We start from the raw sequence: 21,876 nt of genomic DNA on the forward strand, positions 1-21,876 counted from the left end.
CATACAGCTTAAAGGGAATATACATCATTGGCTTTTGCTGTAATTTTCAGAAATGAACTATTTGAGAGGTTAGTATAATAGATCAAATATTGTTACACTGACATTTTTGAAGTTCTGTGTTCTAAAAGGTTGGAAAAACCAAAAAAACCAAAAATGTTCAAGTAGTCTGGTTCCCTGACTCCACAAAAGATAAAATGGATCAATTTGTAGATGATGGAAAATTGTAAGGCAAGGGAACCAGTCTAGCTGGCCTGCACCCGTTCATGAACATGTAACCAATAGCAAACAAAATTTGGACTGAAAAAAATGGTAAATTTGGAGCAGTAGTTGAAAAATAGTTAGGTTTTTCCAACGCTGGTCGGCCAACCACCATTGGAAATGTTTACAAAAACACCATTTTCTTGAAAATGACTTCACACCAGGTGCCATAATTTTACAAGATGCTTGAGACTGTCATTTACCAACATCCTAGTAAGGTATTTCGTAAAAACTTGGTAGTTTTATTTTTCGATGTTTGCAAATGTTTTATATTCCCTTTAAATTAATATTGCGATACAAAAATCAGACGCCAAACAGCTTGTTTGAAATCAAAATAACACAGGAAGTCAAGACCAAGAAACAAGATTGTTTACTCAACTGTATCCGCCACGTCTGTATTTTTCAAGACCTTGGAGATGCCAAAGTCACCCAACTTGATCAGATTCTGCTTGGTCAGGAAGATATTCAATGTCTTGATATCTCTGTTGAGGATAAGAATGTTAAAAGACCAGCATCAATGTGCGTTCATCAGTATACAGTGGAACGTCGCTATACCGAACACCACTATACCAAACTTTTGGCTATACCGAACATCGTCCTTTGCTCCCAAAATTTGTGTAATATACAACTGAACATAGGTAACACACTGAGTGTACAGTGTTTATACGTCGGTGAAGGGCAAAAACCTAATTTCATTTACATGGTACCCGCTGCTATGTACATCAGATTCGAACTCAGCCAACCGATCCCGTTAGCTCGGTGGTCGAGTGGTAAGACATCTGCACTAGAAAGCAGGAGGTTGTGGGTTTGAGTTCCACCCAAGCGATTTTCCAACTTTCACTCGGGAGGTAACACACGGAGCATACAGTGTTTATACGTCGGTGAAGGGCAAAAACCCAATTTCATTTGCATCACCCTGACGCAAAATTCCATCTTATGAATAGTTACATGTATATAATGCGGTACCCCCTGCTATGTACATCAGATTTGAACCAGCCAACCGATCCGGTTAGCTCGGTGGTCGAGTGGTAAGACATCTGCACTAGAAAGCAGGAGGTTGTGGGTTCGAGTCCCACCCGAGTGATTTTTTCCAACTTTCACTCGGGAGGTAACACACTGAGTATACAGTGTTTATACGTCGGTGAACATGGTGAAGGGCAAAAACCCAATTTCATTTGCATCACCCTGACGCAAAATTCCATCTTATGAATAGTTACATGTATATAATGCGGTACACGCTGTTATGTACATCAGATTCGCACCAGCCAACCGATCCCGTTAGCTCGGTGGTCGAGTGGTAAGACATCTGCACTAGAAAGCAGGAGGTCGTGGGTTCGAGTCCCACCCGAGTGATTTTTTCCAACTTTCACTCGGGAGGTAACACACCGAGTATACAGTGTTTATACGTCGGTGAAGGGCAAAAAACCTAATTTCATTGTAGTTGAAAAATGTTAACAGAAGAGCAAAAAGTTGCTATTATTTCCCCAAGGAATAGAAGGGAAACGCCACTCGTTGCTGTAGGTAGGAAGCTCAAGAACTGTGTAATTACATGATTCAATCGTCCGCACCTGTTCAATGTCGTCTTTCAGTAACTACCAGGGCCTGCAGGGTGAAGTTCTGAAGGGCGCTATTTATTGAAAAGTGAGTACCGGAGCACCGGCAGCTTAAAATCGCGTTACCGAGTGATCACTATTACGAACAATTTCTGTGGATCCTCATCACCCACAGAAAACTTACCTATGCAGTATCCCATTACCGTGTATGTGATCAATTGCAGACACAATTTGGAACAAGTACCACACAACGTCCTAATGAAACAAGCAAACAAGACAAGGCAAGCTTAGTACCAAATCACACAAAGTTCTATTCCATTGATTCGGAGTGGCTATGCACTAGAAGTCTTTTCATACAACATGTAAAAAAAAATGTCCTCCTTTTGATCCTGAATTACTCTTTTTTTTCAATGGAATTAAACCAAAATTTCAGAGCATGTAAACAAGGCATAACAGATTTTATGGAGTGATTTTCTTCAGCTTTGTGCAAGAGGGCATGATTTAAACGCCAAATGAAAAAATACTCACTTTCAAAATGTCAATACAGCGCTATAGGATTTGTTTAAATGAACAATACATTTACCAACAAAAACGATGATGTGGATGGGGAGAGTGATGGGGAGGGGGAGAGCTAAATTACCCACACCCTTGTCCTGTTTGACTACTTGAGCATGTACATGTAGCCTACCCAACATATGTGGCTATCATAAGAAAAGAAGACTAACCTCTTCCTTGAACAACGTTTTTTGATCAACAATCTTCTGATACAGCGTTCCATCTAAGTAGAACAAGAACATCAACAATATTATTCTTATAAATGTTCATGTCTGGAGTTGAACAACAAGACAGACTACTTTCGCCATGCAACCACAAAAAAAAATTAAATCAAATGTACATGTCAAGTAAAATCATAGACTTCTGATATTTACATCTGAGCAAGGATTGCTATACATACCGTTTGCATATTCCATTTCGATGAACAAGGAGCTTTCATCCACAAAGTGATTGTAGTAAGTGATGATGTTAGCATGGTTCAGCATGGACAGAATCTCGATCTCATTCTGTGCATCTCGTTTGTCCTTATCTGTTGCGCGGGACAAATTGATCTCCTTCCAGACGACCAAGGAGTTATCCTGTAACGTAGCAGACAATTTGTACATATTAACAGACCTCTGTACACGCATGGTTAATGTTTTCCACCAAGTTCTGCAGTTATTCAGTGATTTTATCAGTCGGTGTTCAGTATACAGGGCGAGTAAAAAAAACCGAAACCCAAATGTTGGGACTATTGGGAAAGAATGTTGCAACCTGACGCTACTTCAGCGGTTGTGTATGTGTACAGTCAGGGTCTATGGAGAGTCAAGACAATTTTCTAAGTATGTCCTTACAAAATTGGAAATGCTTCTCATTCCCAGATTCATGTCTTATCATCACTTTTGCAACAACCGACCTTCATTTAGATGATATATGAAGAAAAAAGCAGCGTCAGGTTGCAACATTCTTTCCAACTATTGTTTTAGTGAAGTTCTGAATGTAGCACTTTCAAAATCTAGGATATGCAAGCCCAATTCATAATCTTTCTTTTAGTACAAGAACTATTCAAATCACTCACGTACTTTTCAAGTTACAGAATTTTAAACACAACCACCGTTTTAAAGTTCTGTCAACGGATCACAAAAAAAGGTGTTCGTTCTTTCAGCAAAACGAAAACAGTTTAAACACATCCTAAGGCAAAATAAAAAAAAAACATGTTTAGCGTCCTGCCTCTTTGACAAAAAGGAAGGAGGAGGCCCTTTTTTTTTTTTTTTTTTTTTCAAAATGGCCGCCCGACACATTTTTCAAGACAACGCGGCCGGGCTATTTTTCAAGATGGTTACCAGCTTTTTTCAAAATGGCCGCCACTTGGACTCATTGACTATTTCCACAGCTTTATACACGGTATATAAGTCTAAAAATACGATTTCTTTCGTCAGAGATCGTTACAATTTATCAATTTTTGTCTTTTAAAAAAAAAAAAAAAAAAAAAAAAAAAAAAAAGGAGGCGGCCTCTAAAAAGGAAGCGGGCGGGGACGCTAAACATGTTTTTTTTTTACTTTGCCTAATGTGTTTAACTTTGTTTTTGTCTTTTTTGCATTGCTCACTGAAAGAACACTTAGGCCCTAGTAGTATCATCGATCCCCCTATTTCTGTACAGATAAGGCTTTGCAACCCAGTAGCTTAAAAATAGCAGCAAAGCAACCACTCTTTTCCTCAACAAAACTTATATTGTTGGCTTACGATCATCCACTGTACCGATTAACAAAGCGAAATCTCTTTATTTGTGGCAGCAAGCGGGGAATTCCAAAGCGTGCAGTTTTGGCATTGGAGAAAAGAATCCTGCCTAATTCTGCGCAGGGGACGCTTCATGAAAAATATGTGCTGTCCGGGCCATGTAACTCAATATAAATTTGTTTTTTAATAAGTTAGACTTGTTGGCTTTAGAAAAATATATTTCCTGAGCTTTTCAAACATATTTTCTTTCTTTTTCCTTTCCTTTTTCAACGCTAATACACTTTTCGTAATTTCACGATTATTTTCAATATCCCATTTTGGAGATTTATACAAAGGCCTAGATTTACATATTTACATAAATAGATTTTATACATATTTACCTATTAAATGTAGATCCCAATGATATTGTTATTCTGATCATCCCAATCAACAGAGACAGTTTTTAAGATGTCGGATTTTAAAACTTATGACCAAAAACTTCCAAAATAACTTCAGAAATGTGTCTTTTTAGTTGCACCATAAGTTTTACACCAATGTAGAAACTGCAAATTCTTATCTATGACATCTTCACTATAATACTGACGATATTGGGAGACCAAGAAAGGTCACTTTTCCGTCACATTTTCGACTTACTGCAGGCCCGGAAGCATCTGCCTGCATCTGTACTTAGTAATTAGCTGTAAAATGCCGATGTTTTTCATTTTTTGCCTGAATTCCAGGTAAAGCCTTCAATTTCCACATGTTTTTCTGCTGCTGGTTAAAGTTCGTGCATCAAAGGATACAATCCGAGTGAAAGTATGTCATTTTTTAGGATGCACGCCTTTCAAAGTATAACTTAAAGGCGAATGCGCAGAAATAGGAGCGCATAGCTTTAAGAGGTCTGACGATAGTAATATCGCCAGACCATGTCCGAATATTAAAAAGGCGATAAGTTGGGTCCAACTTCAAGTTACTCATCGGACCCCCTAAAATAACGCGGTCCTTTTTCTACACACTCACCTTCAAGTTTAGACCCGTGAACGTGGCTTGTAAACTACGCCACGCTCTTGTACCATTTCGAATCAAGCGAAATCATCCTCCCGTGACAAAAACTTAACATTGTCATTGCTTTACCGTGTGATAAGTACTCACATATCAAGCTTTCTTGAACATGTTTTTACTGCTTTTACGCCAAATCTGGCATTTAAACAAAATTCGACGTAAAATCTGGCAAGATCTCGACGTCCTGCAACCTCCTCCTGATGCGTGGCGTTGTAAACAATGGCAATGCCACGTTCAAACTCAAAGGTCTACTTCAAGTTGTGTGTGACAAGTTGACAATGGCATGCGCGCACGTTTCAATCGTTGCTGCGTAGACATGGTAGATAAATATGAAGGGTCGAGGATATTTATAATATCCTCGATCCTCCTTATCTGCGCAGGTAACGCTTGCAATGCGCGCGCGTTGTCACAAACAAATTGAATGCGAGTGCGTAGAAATTGGGTAATCCTTACTTTTAGGACCCCTTTCCTAGCTATAGGGCATAGGGTGGGCCTAGTGGAAATGGGTCAACTCGTACCCGAGTTAACTCGTACTCGAGTCAACTCGTACCCCAAAATTGACACCCAAGTCAAGTCGTACCCGAGTTAGGTCGTACCCGAGTCAAGTCGTACCCCAGTCAACTCGTACCCGAGTCAAGTCGTACCCGAGTTGACTCGTACCCGAGTCAACTCGTACCCGCAGCTCAAAATAGTTGCATAGTTTCGAAGAGAAAATCAGTGAAACGAACGGAAGATCGGAGGGATAGGCCGGTTGTCCGTGCAGCGCACGGTGACATCGGTTGTGCCGAGCCTGTGCGCGCACTCGCCGGTCCACGTGGTCGTCCGTGCAGGGTGACATCGTTTTTGCCGGGCCTGTGCGCGCACTCATCGGCCAACTGCGCGTGGTCGTACCGTGCACGGTGATATCGTTTTTGCCGAGCATGTGCGCACACTCGCCGGTCAAAGTGGTTGTGCGTGCACGGTGTTTTTGCCGTCGCGTAGTTCATGATGAATCGAATCGGATGTCAAGTTTTGAGGACGAAACCCGATTAGCTCAGTTTTGTTTAAGATAAAACTTTCTCTTGCACTTGAATTACAATTTGCTAATGTCAAACAATCTTTCACACCCAAGGATCAACTAACATATTGGTCCCCTAAAATTTATAGAAAGAGCATCTCTGAATGAAATGAGCCACCATTTTCCTTTATCGTTTTTACTTCCTTGATGCCTCAAATGTAAACAAATAATTAAAAATCCTACATATCCGTTACCAAAATAATATTCTAGTTGAACTTATCGCAGAAACTTTATTTGAGCTGCACAAGATTTTTTTTACTACATTTACCGAACTAATTGTACAAAAAATGACCAACATATTTAAGAATCATTATAAATTAAATAACGATGTCCGTGTGACTCTTTTAAGTTTCCTGTAATATAATTTTCTCTTCAGATTTGTACTTTCAGGGCCCCCAATCTTCCCAAAGAGATTTGTGCCATGTGCAGTTATTATTCAATAAATGATGCCAAAAATGGAGTGAGTGAACGTTGAAAAATAGGCCCCTATTACTTTTACATTACAAAATTCATTTTTTAATAGCAGCTTTCTTTAAAAAAAAAAAAAAAGGTCTTAAATACTAAATTCGTAAAAATGAAAACTATGCCCTTAAAACACGTTCGACCGAACAAAAAGAAAAGACGTAGCAGTTCGCACAGTCACTCCGCAATCTCAGTGATCCAGGGTCTCTGAAAAAAGAAAGAAAAACATCATGACTAAGAGAAAATACTACACAAATTTTAAAATAACACATCTGATGATCTGGATAAAAAGTGAAATTTACCGTTCATCAGCGAGGGCTCCGTCGACTCGCGAGTACCACACTGATGCCGTTTTGAAAATGTTCTTCGCGCGGTACCCGTCCGTTCGCGATGAAGCCTTTGCCGATGAACGGTACATTTTCCCTTTTCATCCAGATTGTGAGCAACATTTGATACCACCGCCTTCAACTAATCCTTGAACTTTATTTGTATTTCTGGCGGCGTAACTACTATTTCTCAGTCGCCGTTTTTGAGGGTAAAATCGGAAGTTTTGTTAACCATCCATCCGTACTTCCAAACTAAAAAAGGAGGTGAGTACGAGTTGACCTGGGTGCGAGTTGACCCGGGTACGAGTTGACTCGGGTACGAGTTAACATGGGTGCGAGTTAACTCGGTTACGAGTTAACTTGGGTACGAGTTGACTCGGGTACGAGTTGACTCGAGTACGAGTTGACTCGGGTACGAGCTAACTCGGGTACGAGTTGACCTAGCCCGACTGCGTCTGGCCGTACAGTACTATCGCAAGCTCTGTAGTACGGCCAGACGCCCGATGCTTCCAAAAAGACTGAATTTTTTTGGCCGCCGATGTAGCGATTTTGCTACATCTTTCGATCGCGATTATCTTTTCATCCAGGACACAAATTTCCAAAGTTAAGGTTCGTAGTCGTAGAGCAACTCATACCTTTTCGAAAAAACGTTCTTTGGTCTCAATATTTTCATCCATCTGGCCACAAGACGAATTTCAGTCATCAGATTCCACAAATATCGTCCCCCATGCGATCCCCCATGCGATTTCAAAATGGCGGCCGCGCTGTAATGTATGCATTATGCGAGCGCGCTTGGGCAAGATAATGAATATGCATTATTTAGTTCATGACCTAGCCTTGACCAAGCCTATCAGCTTGTTCACATACGAACTTGTTCCCGCTACTGCACACCGCGCGCGCCGCGACACAATCACTAGTTGTACTATACCGTTTTTATAGCCTCAACGACCCTTGCGTGTGCTTTGTGTGCATGTACGTACGCCCCACACACACTTCCGCAAACAGCCGTACGTACAGCAAGTCGAGGCGGAAGATAGCCTTGACGCAACCGTGGCGAATTCTTATGTGTTTCTTTATAGTTTCGACCGAAATCGGCCGAAAATTTCTGATGCGCTTATATAACACGATATCCAATCAAAGCCCGTAAACTTTGACCCGCGATATACATATTCATGACCCGCAAATTACTGTATACACCACGTACATGTATGTTCACTCAAACCATGGTCCCATTTTAAACCATTTCTCCAGTTTTATTACAAACAAATGAAATATGCCGCTATATGAGTGAACAATTGTTCAAAATGATATTATTTCCAATGTATTGCGAATTGGACAGTTCAAGACAGTCCGCCGACGTTTTGTCGGTGCAACAGCGTACATTATCACGCCGCTACCTGCCCGCGTGCTGTTCTGACAGCGAATGTAGGGAACAGGTCAACTCGGACCCAGGTCAAATCGTACCCATTTAATCGAATGCAGGTTAACTCGTATCTATAAGCACCCGTATGAATTAGGTGCAAGAAACGAGCTATTGACTTCGGGATGGAAATATACGAAACTGTCAGGTACATGGTGAAAAAAAAACTCTCCCTGAATTCGTACCATGTGCAACATACATGTACATCTCATACGTACGACACATGTATTTTAACGCGTACATATGAATCGTATGTCGTACCTACGACATACGTACAACATGTAAGTCGTAGATACGTATGTACGACATAATCGACAAACAAGTCGAACATACGAGTTACAATTCATATTTTGTACACACGAGATATTAAGTTGTACTTATATATACGACTTTGTCGTATGCGACATATATCATACCCTGTCGACTCGACTTATGCACGACATATATGTCGTACCGGCACCTGTCGACATTATGTCATATGTTTGATATGTCATACCCTGTCGACATATATGTCGTACCCCGTCGATGATATTAGTCGTACCCTGTCGAAATATGTCGTACCCTGTCGATATATTTGTCGTACATACGACATATAACTTACAAGTTGTTCATACAAGTTAAAATCAGTCTTACAGAATAAGTTTGCTGAAGGAGAGATACCCCCCCCCCCCCCCCCCCCCAAAAGTCAGCGGTAGATATATACTCAATAGTGTGAGCGCTTTTTTGGCCGCTGAACGTGAAAGCGCAGCGTGTCTCACTGCATGGCGCCAGCCGGGCCGGTGCCTACAGTGGACGGCCCCAACGTGGCCTCTGTGCATGGTGACATCGTTTTTGCCGGCGTGCGGATTTGTACCGTTTGCCATCTAATTTTTCATCCTTTTCATTTCATTTTCGACCCAAACTATGTGTAACTTTATAAATATTATTCTACTATTATTTAAGATTTTAAGGGGGTGTTTTACAATAATTATTGTTACCACAGGCCGTCTGGTTTATAAACCTTTAGTCGTATTATGCAATTTAATAAATATTCATATTTTTGTCAGTCGTTATCCAATGAGAGAAGACTATTTACCATAGCGCGTAGTCCGCGTATAATTATCATATTCAGCATACACGGTTGCGTCAAGGCTATCTTCTGCCTCGACTTACTGTACGGCTGTTTGCGGAAGTGAGTGTGGGGCGTATGTACATGCACATAAAGCACACGCAAGGGTCGTTGGGGCTAACGGTATAGTACAACATTGTGTTGCTGCGCGCGCGGTGTGCGGTAGCGGGAACAAGCTCATATGGGAACAAGCTGATAGCCTTGGTCAAGGCTATTCATGACCTCGTGTTTGTATGGCCAGCCGCGCTGAGTGTCCGACATACGTCATAAACTATGATGCATATTCATTATCTTGCCCAAGCGCGCTCGCCTAATGCATACATTACAGCGCGGCCGCCATTTTGAAATCGCATGGGGGATCGCATGGGGGACGATATTTGTGGAATCTGATGACTGAAATTCGTCTTGTGGCCAGATGGATGAAAATATTGAGACCAAAGAACGTTTTTTTCGAAAAGGTATGAGTTGCTCTACGACTACGAACCTTAACTTTGGAAATTTGTGTCCTGGATGAAAAGATAATCGCGATCGAAAGATGTAGCAAAATCGCTACATCGGCGGCCAAAAAAATTCAGTCTTTTTGGAAGCATCGGGCGTCTGGCCGTACTACAGAGCTTGCGATAGTACTGTACGGCCAGACGCAGTCGGGCTAGAGTTGACCCAAAATCGGCCTAGTAGTATAAGGCACTCGACAATGCTCGATGTGTCAATCCATCGGACCGGACTCATGTAATATGACTGATTTCGTACCTCCGTTTTATTGTAAAGAACCGCTTCACCAAATGCGCCTTTTCCCAGGACCTTGACATGATTGTAGCGCTCTTCTTGGGCAGATTCAGACACTGAACTTGCGTTAGATTTTGTAGACAAGTCCCCCATCTTTCCCCGACATCGGTAGTGTTCGCGTTTCACTGCACTGTGCACTGCACTCTCGTCCATGTCGTCGTACTCCCGTGCACAAGTATTACGCCCTCAACGGCGACAAAGACTGACCGACGTACGTACGCTTCATCCCGAAAAAAGTAGAGGCCTAGAATAGATTCTTTCTAAAATTGCTATTTTTCTAGCGATACAGCTGTATTTACGTTTGAATGGGACATGTATTAAAATTATAAAAATAAAATGAGCCAACCGTGTTTACTATAAGGGCATGGGCGTCTCAAGGGGGGGGGGGCGCTTCCGTCAAAAGAAAAAAAAAGAAAAAGGGGGGGGGGACATGCGCGAAATTATATTTAATTTAATGGGTTGGGGAGACATAAAAATGTGCCTCCCACCCTCGATCGGGAAAATATAGTGATTTGGGGGGGAAGATGTTCTTTGCCCCCCTCTAGAAAAAAAATCATGGCGACGCCCAAAAGGGCTAATTTCGAAATTAATTGCAGCCCATGACAAGGCTGGTTCCCGCTCCAAAACAAGTATTTGTGCCTATAAAATACATGTAATCTCCTTTTAAAAAACGCTCAAAATGTAGTAAAAGATGGAATAAATCATAAAAGTTGAAGATTTGTTGAAGAGCATGGGAAAAGCAACTTTAACACACGTGCCCGTCGCCGATAATTGGAGCGAATGCTGGAGGTGCTATCATAGACGTTAACATCTATCTGAGATTTGCTCCGTCAAGTGCGCTGCATCAACAGGCATGCAACTAGCTTTTCTCCCGGATCACGGAATTCGTCATTAATCTCTTCAAACTGTGCCACCACAAAACAAATAAAGATAAAAACACTGCCGGCATCAAGTTTTGTACAGCTTGGTATTCCTCAATTTCTTTTTAAAATTCTAACAGTCGCATGCCTGATACATGCTTTGGACAATTTCTATGGATACTAATTACTTTTAAGTCAGGCCATTAAAGTTGTTGAGGTTTCTTATAGCAAGTTTATCAAAGTATAACAGTACAAATTGTCAATGGATTTCGCAGCGACACCATAAGTGATGAAAGTCGGGTCTGGGACCCCCCCCCCCCGACCCAGTACTTCCCTGGGAACATGATCGACCTCCATTTTTGTATCAGGTAACAATTATTTCCTCTTCGTGGTAATTCACAAAAGATATTTAAAAAAATACAGATAAAAAAATCAAGTCAAGAAGAAGAGGCAAAACCTAAAAAGCAAAAGTTGCTGTACTCAGCAACAAAGTGCCGTTCCCATTGGGCATATAGCACTTCTTATCTTACACGAGCTGCGTCATCAGCCGCCCGCAATTTTTGTGTGTTCCGCGGTTCTTCTACTCCACTTTTTTTTTTTTACGGGAAATTCAAGGTTGCAATAAACAAGAACCAAATTTCGGGGATCGGAGGGGGTCAACTGGCCAGAGCTGGTAGTTGCAAAATAAGGATGGGGCTGGACCTCATTTGACGCCCAGGGCCAGGGAGCTCATTTTGCCCTTTTTCTTCTTCTCTCTCTCGGTTTTTTTTATGTTTCACAAATCCGACTGACTGTAAGACGTACCACACATTAAAAATACACCTTACAACAAAAGTCATCTGAAAAGAAATGTTTATTCAAAAATTTGTCAAAGTCAATTTATACAAACTCCTATTCAAACATTTCGTCATAAATCCAGGGATTCTTGTTACAGATGAGCCACGAGTCTGTGATGCAAATGCATTGAGCGAGAATTCAACTTGACAGCAGAACCAATGGTCACTGCAGCAACACTGTACTTCGGTTGCTTGACCAATGTTGTACTTGAACATGCAGTTGCAAAGTGTCACTATAAATTCTGCCAATTTGTCGGCCAAAGTTAACATGAACCGAGCATCCAGTCCCCAAGGCCAAAAAAAGTCTCCGGTTTCTGGTATGGAGCATGCCCAAAAAGTGGTGCGGCGACGCGGCTTTTTTTTTTTTTTTACCTGATTTTGTTGCTTCAAATGTCGGCTGATGACTGCAAATGGTGCCCGACTAAACTTAGTGCAAATATATGGGAGTCCAGAGAGGCCACATAAAGCTTATTCTTGACCATAACGCCATCTAAAAACACGTTAAAATTGTGCAGCAGCAGGATTCCAGTCAAACCAGTGAGTTTGGCGGTTTTGAGACATCATCTTTCATTGAAAAAAAAAATTTCATTTTGCCGACGCGCATGGCTACGGCGACGCGCGCGCATACCAGAAACCGGAGACTTTTTTGGGGGGCCTAATTCAATGAAGCATACGATCAGTTTTTGACTGCTAAAAACGATGTTGGCGGGAAAAAAGGTTCTGTTGTGGGGTACATTCATCAAGAACATTCTAACAAAAAAATCTATTACAGAGAATACCAACACTTAAACAGTGTTTGCAATTGGTTATTGCCATAAAACTACCTGTATGGTACTGCTACTTGTAAAAGCTACTAAACAATTGTGTAATATATACATGAACATGTAAGTTTTTTTTTTAAATTCCATCAATCACAGTGTTTTCTTCTTTTACTACTGTGTAAAGGTACAGCACATCACATGGCTATATTCAAATATCTGAATCACTTTTGTCCAGTTGATTTACTGAAATACGTACTAAATGTTTAGAAAAAAACACCCCAAAATCCCCTAGCATTATCCAACACCCAAAATAGAGTAAAGAAAAGGAAAACCCCTGTGAAGTGACTAAATGTATCTCTAAAAAGAGTTGTTGGTTCCGAGAACAAATACTACTTCACAAGCAAAAACTCTACCTAATTGTACCCTCAAAAATCACGCAAAGCATTAAATCCTTTTAAGAAAAGAAACATTATCAGTAAAGAACAATTTCATTGGTCTTTTTCTCATCTGGAAAAGGTAAAAGGTCCCAACTCTGACTTTGATACATCTACATGTACACAGTGTATGTTCATAAATTTGGTTTTTTAACTTTTAATTCTATTTGACACATACAAAACTGCATTTTCCTGAAACCAGATGCTTTTTAAAATTTACTTGATCACCACTGCAACAAAGTTAACATTCAATTTAAATGTAAATGTGACTTTAAAAAAAACGAAGGCAAAAAATGAAAGGAACTTGTTCAGCCATGTAAATGTCACTGAACAGGACAAGTAAAAATCACGCGGTTGGTATTTGTGTACATGTATATTTATGTGAAGAGAACCCGTGACATTTTACTTCAGCTTAGTGTCTCATGTGAGTTAGAAAGAGCATACTTAGATTCCCATTTTAGTTTCACCAAGTGTGGCTGAAAACATTGACAGCTTGTAATGACTTCCATTGTGCAAGATTTCTTTTACTCGAAAGTGCAATGTCCCTCTGGTGAATTCAGGCTCATTTTGTGTTGGATACAACTGGCATGCAACCATTTTCACTTATTTGTTTGATTGTTAAACAACTGTTTACAACAAGTACAGCAGAAGCTTGACATTGAAAAACAAGGCACCACAATCTCTGCACAGGTTGTTTTTAACCCACCAAAGAAAGACAATGCTACCATAATGTTTAAACAAACAAAATTCTAAATCCATTTACAAATTTTCTAAAACGTTTAAACGAAACCACATTCATGCGATCTTCCTTAGAGTTCAACATATCCATGTTTTCAAACCTATTTAATTCGCAAAACCTTAGAAGCACCAAAGCACTTGATTACATTCAGGGTACACACAGAGAGGTTTTTACTTTTTCAATGACTGCCCGCTATTTATGATGTCAATCATTGTTGATTTATCATGTCAATCATGCCAGTCTGATATATAATGGACTAGCATCGGCTATTGTGAATGGTTAAACATTTAAACATTTCTTAAAATTTATGCTATAAATGTTTACAAAATTAACCGCAAAGTCACATCCTTAATAAGGACCTTAAATAACAATGTAATTGAGACTTGAAAAGTAACCAACGGACATGACATTCAACAAATTGTTACAAACATGTACATGTTGTACATGCACATCCATAATAACATAAATGTAAAACATTGACGTTCAAATCAAATAAAGAAGCAACAGTACGTAATCATAAATTACATGAACAGACTTTATATACATGTACGTGTACATGTAGAACTAAACTTTTTTTTTTTTTTTTTTTAAACAGCCAACTGATTTTTTAAATTTTCCTACACTTATGATGATGTAAACAAGTTGAATGACTTTCACACTGATGGATAAGAAATGAGAATATGAGTTCCGCAACTTGTGCTTGATGAAATAATATCTGTTCAGTTGGTATAATGGTATTTATCTTCAAGCAAACTTGTATCCTCGATCCTGATTGGTCAATCCATGGCAACAACAAGGTCCATATCGCACCCTGCGTATTGCGTTGTTCCAAGATGCAAGCGACATTTCAGCTGCATGCGTTAAACCGCTAAAAGGTTCACGTAAAGCGTGCTAGTTCCATCTTTACTGTGCGTCAAGTTTGCTTGAAGATAAATTCGTTATCGCGCTCGGGCTCGTGGAACACGGAAAATGTAGTACGTCTGTGTCCCAAATACCACTCAGCCTTCGGCTTTGTGGTATGTGGAACACAGACGCACTACATTATTCCGTGTTCCACTCGCGCTCCCGGGATAACTTATATTGTTAAAATTGAAGAAAAGGACAGAATAAACTGTACATTGCCGAGAAGAAAAAATTTACCTGTCAAAACTCAAAAAACTCAAAAAACCAGTTAATCCACAAAATTCTGAAGGATAAAGCAAAGGAAATTGATTACTCGATGAGCTTCTTTGATTTGAAATAGCGTCTGAGATAGAAGACTTGCCATGTCGCCAGACTAAGCAGACAAACCATGGAAAAGATGCTGAAATACAGAACTCTTGTATTGGTGGATTCTGTCAAATAAAAGCAAAAACATATAATGTTACACTTTTATGGAAAGTTTCAATTTCTTTCACAAGATTTTTGTGAGAAGGAAAAGCAAGCACCAGAACACTCATATGGAGTAGTGGATACAAGCAAATCAATATATGAGTAAAAAACTCATTCTTTATTCATGAAGTTACTGTAGCAATGGATTGTGATTTCGGAAGTTCGTGGAAATCTCTTTTAAAATAAACACAGCCCAGACCTATATGCTACAAATAGGTGGGCCGTCAACTAAAAGTACATGTTATTAGATAAAGGAAACGGATATTTGTCGCTTCATTTATATTCTACCCTTTTTTTGCACTTTAACTGCTTAACCCATAGATTTTTTGTCCTGTGTTTAGCTTTTTGTAACCGGCGTTCCCTATCCCCGCCTTCTTTTCCCCACATGTTTCGTTCTCCCCAAGTTTCCAAAACCCATGTTAAGCATGCCCTAGGTGCACTGCATGTGTCCGTACTGCTGCTGAGCAGGGTTGCCAAACCCTGGGGTAACGGGGTAACTTTTTGTCTTGGTACTTTGTTGGTTCTTCTCCTAAATACTCAGCAGGGGAGTTTTAACAGGATGCCAGAAACACCAGGGCAAACCCCTTCTCTTAGCGATAAGTGTTACTGGGTTCTTTTACGTGCATTGCATTACACAACACACAGACCTACGGCTTTACGTCCCATCTGAAGGACGAAGCAAGGTTAAGTGCCTTGCTTAAGGGCACAAGTGTCCAGACCCGAGCTCAAACCCACATTCTGCTGCCTCTCAAACACCAGAGCAAGAGTCCGGTGCGGTGCTCTTAACCGCTAGGCCATGACACTCCACTCTTACCCCGGGGCAGGGCATGTGAATGCTCCCATAAACCCAGGACAAATTGTAAGTACCCCCAAGATTAGCCAGAGATTTTGTAGTGTGAAAGGGGCTGTCAGAGTAAAAACTCATATATCTTACCATTTGTATCTCTCATCTCTTCTTCCCTGGCCTTCATGTATGCAAAGTCATTGACTATGGCTTCTGACAGATCCTCCAAACGCCGCAGCTCAACCTCCATCGGTTTCAGTGCTTCTGATTTAGCAATCTGCATAGATAAATTTGCATAGGTAAGCACCAATTTGATTTGAAGAAATGGAAACATCAATGTACACACGATCCAATATTGTAAAAAATAGATGCTATAAGATTGCAATCCGGTTCGTTAGTGTGACATCATATCAACTCAACCATGCGTACTTCACACGGTGTAGCATAGTACGAATGGAACTGGAAGTTAACGCAACTCGAGCATTTATCCAATGGGTGCTAGTAATCAGTGGTGCACGCGTGTATGACGTTTTAACTAATGAACTGGATAGGCCTGAAACATATTTATGTGATGCTTTGTTTACATGATGTGCACTTTCTTTTGGGAGCAAGGTGGGGAAGAGAACCAACAACTTCCCATATGAAAGCGCACATGTAAACAAAGTGTGATGTCATTATGTCTAATGTCTATTTTAACAGGGTGTGTCAGACTAAAACGCAGGCACATAAAACAAATGTTCAACTGAGAACAAAACAATATGGCAAATGAACAAATGCTATATAGATACCAGTTGATTTTTTTGAAATCAACATTGTGATTTAACATATATTCTGAAATAGTCACCTGATAGTTGGCAACTGAGTTCTTGAAAATGAGGTTGTGAAAAAAAAATAAAACATAGTTTTCTTTTTTTTTTCCAGGATGTACAGTTAAGAAAAAACTTACGTCTTCATAGCTCTTGGCTTCCACACCACGTTTGACATTGAGATATACCTCACGGTCTGCTCCTCTCATTCCTGAATATTTAATTGACGCAAAAACAAACAAAAAAGGGCGGAAATGGAGTTTAGTAAATTGTTTAGTAAAAAATAAAAGTAAAACAATCACTTATATAACTGCTTTTTAAGCTTTTAATGGCAGAATCTACACAATAAATTATCCTAACAAAACTTTTGAGAAAGCTTTTTTTTTTAAATCAATAAATGGCTTATTCAATGGAAAGGCACCATGACAGTGTAAACTCAATTTTCATATATATTTCAGATGTAGGTTGATCTTTGACTTCACTCTCTTTGAAATTGATGGACTTTTGCCTAAGTACACCTGTGTAATACATGATACATTTATGTATACATACATACGTACACATTTTGCACTTTAAAACAATTTCTGTAGCTTCTGTGGCTTCTTCCATGCATGTGCCTGTACTGTAAGTAATTGTCATGCTCGCACATGCAGATGATTCTTATGTACAATGTATGTTGATATGGCTATACATGTAGCACCTTAAGTAAATTGCTAGTAATGTTGCATGCAGCAAATGCAAGCATATCATTTGTTCTATGATAGTAAACATGCCATTACATTCATGCAATTGTGCAACGAAATGGTGAAGAAAAAAAATCCATCATGAGATCCTGAACTTGTGCTACAATTTTCTGCTTTACTGGGATACGGACCAGATTCAGATTTCACTGAATTCCTTTTTTGAAACGGTATTATTATTTTTTATAAACAGTGTACACTATTGTTGAGTCAAAGCATTATGAACAGCTTCTGGTGGTTTTGCTCATTGAAATTTTGAAGCCAAATTATTTGAAGGGATTTTTTTTTTTACCCAATTTATGTACGTAAGTGGATGTCAACTGCAAATTATTTTCAATTAACATCTACTTCACGTACGTTTATGATGCACATGATAAAACAGGAAGCATACTTTTTTCTCTCATTGCTATCATGGTAAAAACGGAACATTTTCAGGATTTCCTGAAATGGAAAACTGGACATTTTCTTCCAATAAATAAAATCCTGCGTAAGTATTACGTAAATTTATGTTCATGCACTACATAGGTTTGCTGACAATTGGTAAAAAAAGTGATGATAAAAGAAGTGCCTATATAGACGAATCCGGGAACGTGAAAACTCGCGTGGCCCCCTTCAATGGAGAACCCACTGTGCAAGCTAATGTACAAAGCAACTACCCCGTGATGGATTATCCGAACACTCGCTAAAATCGATAGCATGCCTGGATGGAGCTATATTAAATGACAATCAGTACAATTACGAGCTAGACCACTTATACATGTACATGAACACATGCCACATGGCAGAAATAATAAAGGTGACATTAGCCGTTTTTTCTTGAAGTGTCCCATAAAAAGACAGAATGCTCAACGTGCATTCTTAAGACTCACCAGCAGGCAGGTGTGTTGTGAAACATATCTCAAATGTATCATAGTCATCTGAGGTGAATGCAAACTTGCCCTCTACTGCATCATCCTTTGTATACAGAATGTGACCTTTACTATCACTGACCTATATTTCATGCAGGCAAGTGTGAAGACAAAAAAAAGGAAGAGTGAAATGAGAAAAAAAGGAGCAAAACTGCGATGAATAAGCTAATTCTATTAAACGCAAAACAGATGATTAGCACATAATCAAAATCAAACCAAATGAGCTCAATGGTCACATGGCACACCGGAAGCAAAATATTCTTGAGATTCATGTCTGGTTGTTATTTCATGAATGATTCTAACATTTCTAACATACAAAATAACTGTTCCAGGTTTTATAAATGCCATGCGGATGTGCAACCATTTGGTTTGATTTGATATTGAACAGACGATGATGGACCCCGATGATGCCTCGACTGCTCCGAGGTACGGTAACCATGCGAATCTGCGACCACTAACCTCGTGGCAGATTGGTTATAAAGCAGATGTCACACACCGCGTATACATCTGTTGTAAAGGCAAATTTCCCAAACTGGGCATCATCTTTCTGGTACAGGATATGACCTTTATCGTCTTTGACCTGTTTGTGTCACAATGATATGGTACATCACAACCTCAATCAAGTGAAACCATATACTGCACATGCATAGGGACTCAGCCTAAATGGCACTATGCACGACAGATAGTATCTGTCAAAACCTGTTCTGTCAAAATCAGACTTTTCTGGGCATAAAGTCGAAAATGATATTTTTTACATATTGTTAACATATGTTCTTTTTCCTTTTAATAGGTAGTTTAATTTTTGAAACCGGTCATTCCTGGGCAGAATTATTCTATTTTGAAGTTCATTGTGTCGAAAAGTAGAAAACGGAGAAAATGGCCACGAACGTCACAAAACAGTTATTTCTTTAACTGATATACATGTAAGTAAAAAAGTAAAGGGGACGAACCTGTATTCACAGGAACGGAGTGCCCATCTCTCTTTAATTAGCGATTGGGCCAGACTCATATGCTGCTGTGGGGGGATTGCCACACCTCCTCCACAGCGAGTCTGTTACCTTCCCAGCATTGAACAATGCCGGTACCCATTTAACACCTGGGTTGAGAGGAGTAATTGAGGTGAAGTGCCTTACTCAAGGGCACAACACCCATGGCCACGGTGGGGTTCGAACCCACAACCTCTCGATCACGAATCCTGTGCTCCACCACTAGACCACACGTGTTCAAATACATATACATGTACCTTATCAAAATCATCAAAAATAGTATATGTTGAGTTCAAATTAGGGTTTCAAACTTTTATAATATATTTTAGACATGTTCAGGATTCCAAATATGCAAAAATTTGAAAATCGATAAAAATCACCCCCACAGCATTTTTTTGGCCCTATCTCAACTTCAACCCCTGCCCAGAAGCGTCTGCTTTTGACAGAACAGGTCACTTAATTTGAAAGAAAAAAAATTATCATAAGCCTATATTTTATAAACTATAGATGCATAAATCACACATATAATTTCATTTTTGATTTGATAAATTACATTTGAGTGATTCTGAAACAAATATAGGCCCTGTTTAGTGTTTGACACTCTGCACACAACTAAGTGCTTACAAATGATACATTTTCATCTCCTATTGGAAATTGTACCGAATCGCTTATGTGACCTGTGTTTTCAGTCAAACCTTTGCCACCTAACTTAATGTCGACTGCATTCCACAATTTGCCAATTGACCTATCATGGTAGAATCGCGTTAGAATTGCGTCAACACAGCTTGTGAAATATTGTCCAATTACATGATATACAAATGGACGCGGAATGCGCAAAATCTGAGACAAACAAAACTAAGTGTACAAAACAAAAACTCCATAGGGTTGTCTAAGGAGCGTGGCTAACTCGCAAACGGCGATAGGTCAATTGCTCCATGACCTCAAGAAAATCCAATATTCCATTCAAATGTGTACAAAAATACAGAATAACTAGACATGTTACATGTGTAGATGATAATTGGTTCTGCTAATCGTGTAGTACCCCCGTTCCCATATTTGAGAACGAAAAGACATTATCATTTATGTTTGGGACGTAATACTAGTAAAGACCTAAACATTTGGCAATGATACAAGCAGGAAAAGTCACTTAATGTGTTTGGAATCATCTAAATACATAGTTCGCTAAGATAACACGTTGAAAATCAGCTAGCTTAATTTTGTGGACACTGGAAAAAGGGCAGGGTTTTGATTTATGAACATGATGAGGTGTCCTAAACTACACGATTACCATGGTTCCAGCTCAGTAACTAGGTAAGATGCCGACCTCCAAAGTGATACATGATGTAGTTCCAAGTTAAAAACAGTCTACACATGATACTCATCATGACACTGTAGCCTACACTTATTTCAAACTCAACTCTCAAGAACTTGAAAAAGCCAGGTTCACTGTTTTGACGGAGGTAGAAGTCCAGTGGTGGGCCCACTTTATGGGACTATATCACATAGTAGTAGAAGTATTTAACAATACTTACGAGAAGCAAGGTTTTGTGACCAGGTGCTCCACTCAGTTTATAGTCTCCAGTCACTAGAACGTCTTTATGTATCTCTTCCTGAAGGCACTTCTTTACGTTTGGTGGCAGCATGAACGACAAACAGAGAACTTGCGTTACCGTGCAACTCAGCACGGCCAAAAGCGCTGCTAATAACCAAGTTGCATTCATTTTTAGAATCAGCATTAACTGTATTTCGGTGTCGTTGGTTGGTTCTTTGATTCGGAAATGTCCATAAAAATTAAAAGAACGACGGTCCAGATGTTGTAGCCGAACTAATGGCAGTGGCAGTGCCCGGTTCTGCATGTACTGCAATGTGCATTGACAATGCGCTATGCAAACGCATGCATTGCAGACTTGCAATAAAGGATACGTGGCATTCAGTGCGTTAACGCGACAGCGAGATGTATCGTCTGGTACCCACCCTATTAAATTGTTTATATGTGGCAAATTGTCACCATCAGTTTGGATGCTAGACTGAACTAGAGGCTGATCGTTCCCCAACCTCGTCTCCAGGGTGTTGAGCAGTACGCGCCCACCACTACCTGAAACAACGTTGGAAATAAAGTAAGCACTGGGGACGAGGCTGGAACGTTCCCAGATTCTGCTTTCAACCTCGGTTTCAAAATAGTGGAATCAGTCTAGTCTGGTTCCTAAATCAACTAAAATCACTAAAACATTTTTAAAGCAGTTCATCTAATTTTCACGAGTTCAACAGAATCAAGTTGCATTCGGTATCCAACACGCTCGTCAAAATGTTTGTGTCACTTTGCAGATGTAAGTCGGGCTTTTGTAACGTTACTAAAACGTCAGTTAATG

General features: G+C 39.8%; 2 protein-coding genes across 3 annotated transcripts in view; both read right to left on the reverse strand.

Annotated features, from left to right (window-relative positions):
* The window catches only part of LOC119743156 (serine/threonine-protein kinase Nek9-like), a 41,361-nt gene extending 30,935 nt beyond the window's left edge, over positions 1–10,426 (reverse strand). Inside the window, exons 1-5 of the mRNA XM_038219528.1 lie at positions 10,247–10,426; positions 2,767–2,944; positions 2,537–2,589; positions 1,996–2,066; positions 638–740 (exon numbers count right to left, since the gene is read on the reverse strand). Coding sequence (XP_038075456.1) covers positions 638–740; positions 1,996–2,066; positions 2,537–2,589; positions 2,767–2,944; positions 10,247–10,375 — 534 coding nt within the window. The 5' untranslated portion in view covers positions 10,376–10,426. The remainder of the gene's footprint in view (positions 1–637; positions 741–1,995; positions 2,067–2,536; positions 2,590–2,766; positions 2,945–10,246) is intronic.
* A 3,314-nt stretch (positions 10,427–13,740) lies between these two features.
* On the reverse strand, positions 13,741–21,372 carry LOC119742861 (transmembrane emp24 domain-containing protein 10-like). Of its 2 annotated transcripts, none has more exons than XM_038219083.1 (5): positions 21,040–21,372; positions 18,981–19,101; positions 17,014–17,084; positions 16,218–16,344; positions 13,741–15,246 (listed from the first exon to the last, which is right to left on the reverse strand). In XM_038219083.1, the coding sequence occupies exons 1-5, from the start codon at positions 21,361–21,363 to the stop codon at positions 15,125–15,127; spliced, it is 765 nt and encodes a 254-aa protein (XP_038075011.1). In that variant the 5' UTR covers positions 21,364–21,372; the 3' UTR covers positions 13,741–15,124. The 2 variants fall into 2 exon arrangements, with proteins under 2 accessions (XP_038075011.1, XP_038075010.1); XM_038219082.1 differs by lacking the exon at positions 18,981–19,101 and adding an exon at positions 18,483–18,603 and having other exon boundaries at positions 21,040–21,370.
* Positions 21,373–21,876: the final 504 nt, after the last annotated feature.

Source organism: Patiria miniata, unplaced genomic scaffold (genome assembly GCF_015706575.1).
Source record: "Patiria miniata isolate m_02_andy unplaced genomic scaffold, ASM1570657v1 HiC_scaffold_6, whole genome shotgun sequence".
NCBI lineage: Eukaryota > Metazoa > Echinodermata > Asteroidea > Valvatida > Asterinidae > Patiria > Patiria miniata.

Coding starts and splice junctions, on each gene's coding strand:
- LOC119742861 (XM_038219083.1), bottom strand. CDS start 21,363: ATGCAGAACCGGGCACTGCCACTGCCATTAGTTCGGCTACAACATCTG. Junction 17,085..18,980: donor TATAACCAATCTGCCACGAG/GTTAGTGGTCGC, acceptor TTAAATATTCAG/GAATGAGAGGAGCAGACCGT. Junction 15,247..16,217: donor AGAGATGAGAGATACAAATG/GTAAGATATATG, acceptor TTTATTTGACAG/AATCCACCAATACAAGAGTT.